This window comes from Ursus maritimus, unplaced genomic scaffold (assembly GCF_017311325.1).
Source record: "Ursus maritimus isolate PB19 unplaced genomic scaffold, ASM1731132v1 scaffold_32, whole genome shotgun sequence".
In the NCBI taxonomy this organism is placed as follows: Eukaryota; Metazoa; Chordata; class Mammalia; order Carnivora; family Ursidae; genus Ursus; species Ursus maritimus.
The window spans coordinates 12,839,604-12,844,823 of record NW_024425786.1 but is presented as its reverse complement, the minus strand read 5'-3'; the positions used below and the strand labels follow the sequence as shown (position 1 = coordinate 12,844,823).

Here is a 5,220-nt window from a genome sequence, read left to right as displayed (position 1 = left end):
GGTGAGAAGGAACCCAGCGGAGCCCGAGCCCCCGCCCCGCGCCCTGGGCGTGGGGTGGGGGTGGGGAGGAAGGATAAATACTTAAAAGTCGGCACAGCAGCCCGGGCGCGTACAGCCCCCGCAGTCTCAGTGCTGCGGCAGCCTCGGCCCCGCTGAGCCAGCCCTCCCACCCATCCACCTGCTGACACCGGCTGCGGAGAGAGAAGTGGCAGGGCCACTGGCTGGGGCCTTAGGCTCGCCCTAACCGGGCTTGCCAACCCACTACTCTTGGCCGAGAATTTCCCGGGGCCAAAGGAGGCAGGGCCAAGAACCACTCTCCTATACCTCCAACGCCCCCCCCGCCCCCGCCGGTGCCGTCTCTTGCGGGCCACTGCACAGGCTCAATTGCAGGAGTTCCTTCCCAGAAGTGCCCAGGCAGGGGAATCTTGGGCCTGAAGATCTGCAAACGCCTCGGGGCGCTCCTGGGTGATCAGGGAGAAGAGAGAAATGTGGGCTTCTCCACTGCAGAGTCATATTGGGGAAGATGAGTTAGGGGCAGAAACTTATGGCCCAGCCAGTCCTGTGTGCAGCGGAGTCCTTTCCCAAAGCGCAGACCCACCTCTCCAAAGTTGAGCCCCTTTGTCTGCGACCCTTAGGGGCACAGCAGGCGAGGGCACGCTAGCCATGCCCCTACTTAGTAGTGACTGCCATCGCCTCCCCCCCTCCCCGACAACTGGCAGGCATGTCTCGGAATGCCTGCCCTGGATTCTACCCTCTCCTCCCTCCCAGGCAGCCCCTGGCAGGTGGCCCGGCTAAGCCAACTGCCACGTGCACAGCTCTTGGTCATAGCCTGGAAGGGCGCCCTCCTCCGGCAAGCTGGCCTCTTGCATCTCCTGTTGACCCTTTTCGTACCCCCGCCCCCTCGTGGGCACAGACTTGGAAGGGGGAAGGAGGGACCCCACCCTCAAGCACTCTCTCTTCCTCTGCGGAGAAGAGAGCCCCCCGGTGGCCCAGAACCCTTGCCTGCGCCCCAGGCTGGGAAAGTTTCCCCTCTGTGATCAGGGTCGGAGCTCTTTCTCCACCCTGAGCAGAGGAGATCGAGGCTACGCCAGCTCTCCCGGCCCAAACACGCTCACCCTCGGCGCCCGAGCCCCCTGCTCCCCGCAGCCTGCAGGGGCGGGCAAGAGGGGCGGAGGCGCCGGGATGGGTCAGCTCTCCGCAGCCCTGCAGCCCAAAGAACGCAGCTCGCGGGTTCTGGGGAGAGCTCTCAGGGTGGGGTCCGGACCGAGCTGGGTTTCCCAACGTAGCTTTAACCATCAGTCGCCAACCCCACCGAGTCTGTTCTGCACATTCTGAGGGGGGGGGAGGGTGCTCCCCTCCTGCCCCCAACCCCCCAATCCCTTCTCCCTGCAATGTCCAGGTGAGGGCTCTAGTGCCTTTCAACAAAGCCCGGTTCCCAGCGGTGGAGCCCGGGCCCCCTCTCCCATATAATCTTTCCCTCTAGAGGCATCCGACGGAGGGAGCCCTCACCGCAAAGTTGGGGGGAGATTCTGATCCACTTTGGAAAGTCTCTTGCTCCAAGGATAGAGGGAGAAAGTACCGGGCTGACATTTCTTTTGGGTTACACAACCCCTCCCCCGCCCTCTGTCATTAAGACCACCATTCAGGCTCAAATTCTGCAGCTTCTCCCATCTGCAGACCTAGCACTCTCCAAGGACCTCCAGGCGGGGTTATTTTAGGGGGGCACCCCTTCCTGGCAGGCACTCTCAGAGCCTGGTGAGGCACCTCCCCGAACGGCAAGGCAAAGGCCAGGACAGAGTTGACCCCCTGCCTTGATCACTCAGCTGGGCTTGGGGCTGAGATCCTACTGGCTATGATGGCTACTTTTTGGCACCCCGTACCTCCCCACCCCCCTTCACGGAGGAGCCAGGCTGTGACTCCAGAGGGGCTGGTTCTAGGCACCCAGGTTTGGCGCTAGGCTCGGTGGGGAATCCAGGACAACGACCCTCTGGTCTCGGCACCCGCGGCTCTTTGCTGGTCCCGCCTCAATCCTGCTTGGGCTTGTAGCCCAGGTGTCGGCTCACTGCCGGAAAGGTGCCTGGGTCGCCAAGATAAGCTCCCGCACCAGTTAAGACCCACCAGGCGGCGGCGCCGGCACGAGGCACTGAGGCGGCTGCGAGCCCTGGACGCCGGAGCTGCGGAGCCACCGATCGCTTGCTCTGGGGACCCCTGGTTCAGCCCAGCCGGGACCAAGTCCATGCGGGACGCACACACGGCTGCTCACACCTCCTCTGCCCCCGGACGCATCCATACCTCCCTCTACACTAAAACCACACGCTCCATCGCACGCACGCACAATCCCGGCCCATGAAGCCACACAACCCCCGCGCGCCTGCACCTCCACACACCTCAGATCCACGCACACTCCTGCCCAAGTGTCACATTCCCCCCTCCTATGCACACACGCTCCCCCCACACAGCAATAGTCATCCGCTGCCACACACCCCTAAAGAGACCCGCACACTTGGGACCCGCGAGAAACGCCACACTTCACATACTCACCACCCTTAAACACGCTCACACATACAATGACACAACCTCTCACACTTCACACCTCACCGAGAAGCTGGCACCCGCTCACACCCCCCAACACTCTGGCTCACTCTTTCTCACAGGCACACCTTCTCTGTGGAACTGACATAGACACTCAAACACTCCATCTGCACACTCACATCTCTAAATACACTCCCGCACCCTCTGCGCACACAGCTCCTTCCCGGACACCCTCACCCATAGACGCAACAAAGGCACACGCTCTTACACACACGCACACGCACACGCACACACCCTGGCACAGACCCTCGAGCGCTCTCTCCGGAGGAGACCTCCTCCCTCCGTCGCCGAGCCGAGCGACTGCGTGGACCCCCACGCCAGAACCGGTGCTCGCACCCCGAGCCTCTCCGGGGCGCCCCGGGCCCGCGCCCTTCCCCGGCGGCCCGCCCCCGCGCGCGTCCCCCACCCGGGCTCCGGCCGGGCGCCCGCGCACTCACCGCGCGCCAGGTCCAGGATCGCGGCGAGCAGCAGGCAGACGCAGCCGCGGAGGCTCGGGGCGGCTCGCATGGTGCCCGGGAGCTGGCGGCGGTGGCGGGGCGGAGGCGGTGGCGGAGGCGGCGGGTCCCCTCGCCATGGGCTCAGGCGCGCTCCTGCCTCCGGCCGCCGGCCGAGACGGTGGCGGGCAGCGCCGGGCGCCGCGGGGGCGCCCCCATGCCGCCGCGGCCGGGCCGCCGGGATGCCGGGCTCGACTCGGCTCGGGCTCCGCGGGGCGCCGCGACCCTGCGCTCCGGCAGTCCTCCGGGCGCGCCGCGGCTCCCGGCTCCCCGGCTGCGCGCAGCGCCTACCGCGGCCCGGAGTCGGATCGGCGGCAGCGCTGGAGTTTGGAGCCGAACCGCGCTCTCTCTGCCTCGCGCTCGCTTCTCCCGGCGGCGCGAGCGCCCCCCTCCCCGCGCCCTCCCTCCGCCCCTCCCCCTCTCCCCGCCCCCCGCCCTCCCGCCTCCCCTCGCCGCGCTCTCCGCTGTATTATACAGACTTTTCTTTAATCCTTTCTGGGCTGTTCGGCTCTCGTCCGCTAAGCCGATTTATTGCAGAAGAAGAAGAGCTCACCCCTCCCAGCCCCCCTCCCCTTCCTCCCTGTCCCCCACCCGCTCTCCTTCCCCCAGATTCCCCTCCTCACAACTCTCCCTGTCCTTAGCTTCACCACCCACCCCCAGCTGACCTAGCACCCCTGACCCCAGAAGCCAGCTCCGTCTGATCCCCCTCCACCTAATCCCTTCCCTGGGGTCACACCTCCCCACCCCCAGCCTGAGGAGGGAGCCAGCCTCCCTTGAGAGCAAGCGATTCCGGGGAGCGGAGCAGGCAGGGTGTGCCCGCCCCCCCCAGGACTGGCCTCCCACCTATTAATGTTCTTAGTGGGAAGGATTAGGGTATCAGTCTTCTGAAACTTCCCAAATTATGGATGGCTTCCCCCAGGTACCGACAAAAATGTTACGTGTTGTCCTTTCTTCCAAGAATAGCCACATTCTTGAATCCAGCCTGGAATGGTTAAGGAACTGGCTGTTTCCTCCTGGCAGAGACCACATTTTCACCTTTTTGGCAGGCCTGACGCTTTTCCCCCAGGCCTGAGGAGTGAGGTTTGGGACTTGTATCTCATCACACACACACACACACACACACACACACACGCACGCACGCACACACTGAGCCTCAGGCCTAGCTGTGAGCCTTAAGGTCACCTGGGAGGGGAGAGGTACTCCAGCCCATGGAGTGGGCTGGCAGGGGGAGAGGTTAGATGGGGTTCAGAGCATGGAACTTTACCCCTGGCAGGGAATATCCCCCCTGGCAAGCTGAGGCCCAGAAAGACCATCAAAGCCAGGGGCAGTACTGGCCTCAGAATCCAGGCCTCTGGGCTCTTAACCCAGTGTTCTTTCTAGGACATTCTATTGAGAAATCCCAGCTTCCTTCTCTGTGGAGAATTCCCAGCTCTGTCAGGTTGCTGCCTAAGAGCTTTTGCCCTGTTTACCTGAATTGGCAATGGGTACGCAGCCAGTGGCATCTCCAGCAGCCCTTTGAGGGGGTGCAGGGAGTGAGACGGGCAGTGGGTGACTGCTAAGCGGTCTCTTGGCTAGCCTTGAGCAGAGATGCCCCATGGCGGGAAGCTGCTCCCTCCATCTGCCCTCTGGAAGCCTCACAACAGGGCTTCCCAAGGCAGCCTCGAAGCAGCTCACGCCCACCAGCCCAGGGGAAGGAGCGATTTGCATTTATGAAGATCTGAAAGCATACGTTCACCTGACAGGCTTTAGAATGATCCTCTCAGTAAAATAATAATAATGATCGTAATAAACCCTTATAAATAGGTGTTTGATTACAGTTTGTCCCTACGTGGGTATTTTTTTTTTTTTTTGAATCAGACTAATTGGCTGCCAGGCTGATTGGGCTGGATGTGGCTCCAGTGCTGGAGTCTTAGGCCCTTCTCCCTTTGGCTGCCTGTTCTTTGCTCCACTTCGCCCCCACCCACCCAGGTCTCCCCTTCTCCAATGCTGAGGGGCAGCTAGAGGTCACCTCTCCCCCACACCCTCTCTGTGGGCTGCCCCAGCCACGTCACGGGGCGCGGTTCCTGACTGCTGTCTCCCTACCCCTCCACCTCCTCACCTCTGGCCCAGAAAAGAGCCAGCAGAACCCATCCAT

The 5,220-nt window shown here is 63.0% G+C and overlaps 1 protein-coding gene across 1 annotated transcript in view; it reads right to left on the bottom strand.

Moving 5' to 3' along the window:
* IGSF21 (immunoglobin superfamily member 21) overlaps positions 1–3,099 on the bottom strand; it is a 233,151-nt gene extending 230,052 nt beyond the window's left edge. Inside the window, exon 1 of the mRNA XM_040645857.1 lies at positions 3,030–3,099. Within this exon, the coding sequence (XP_040501791.1) occupies positions 3,030–3,099 (70 nt within the window). The remainder of the gene's footprint in view (positions 1–3,029) is intronic.
* Between the last annotated feature and the right edge of the window lie 2,121 nt (positions 3,100–5,220).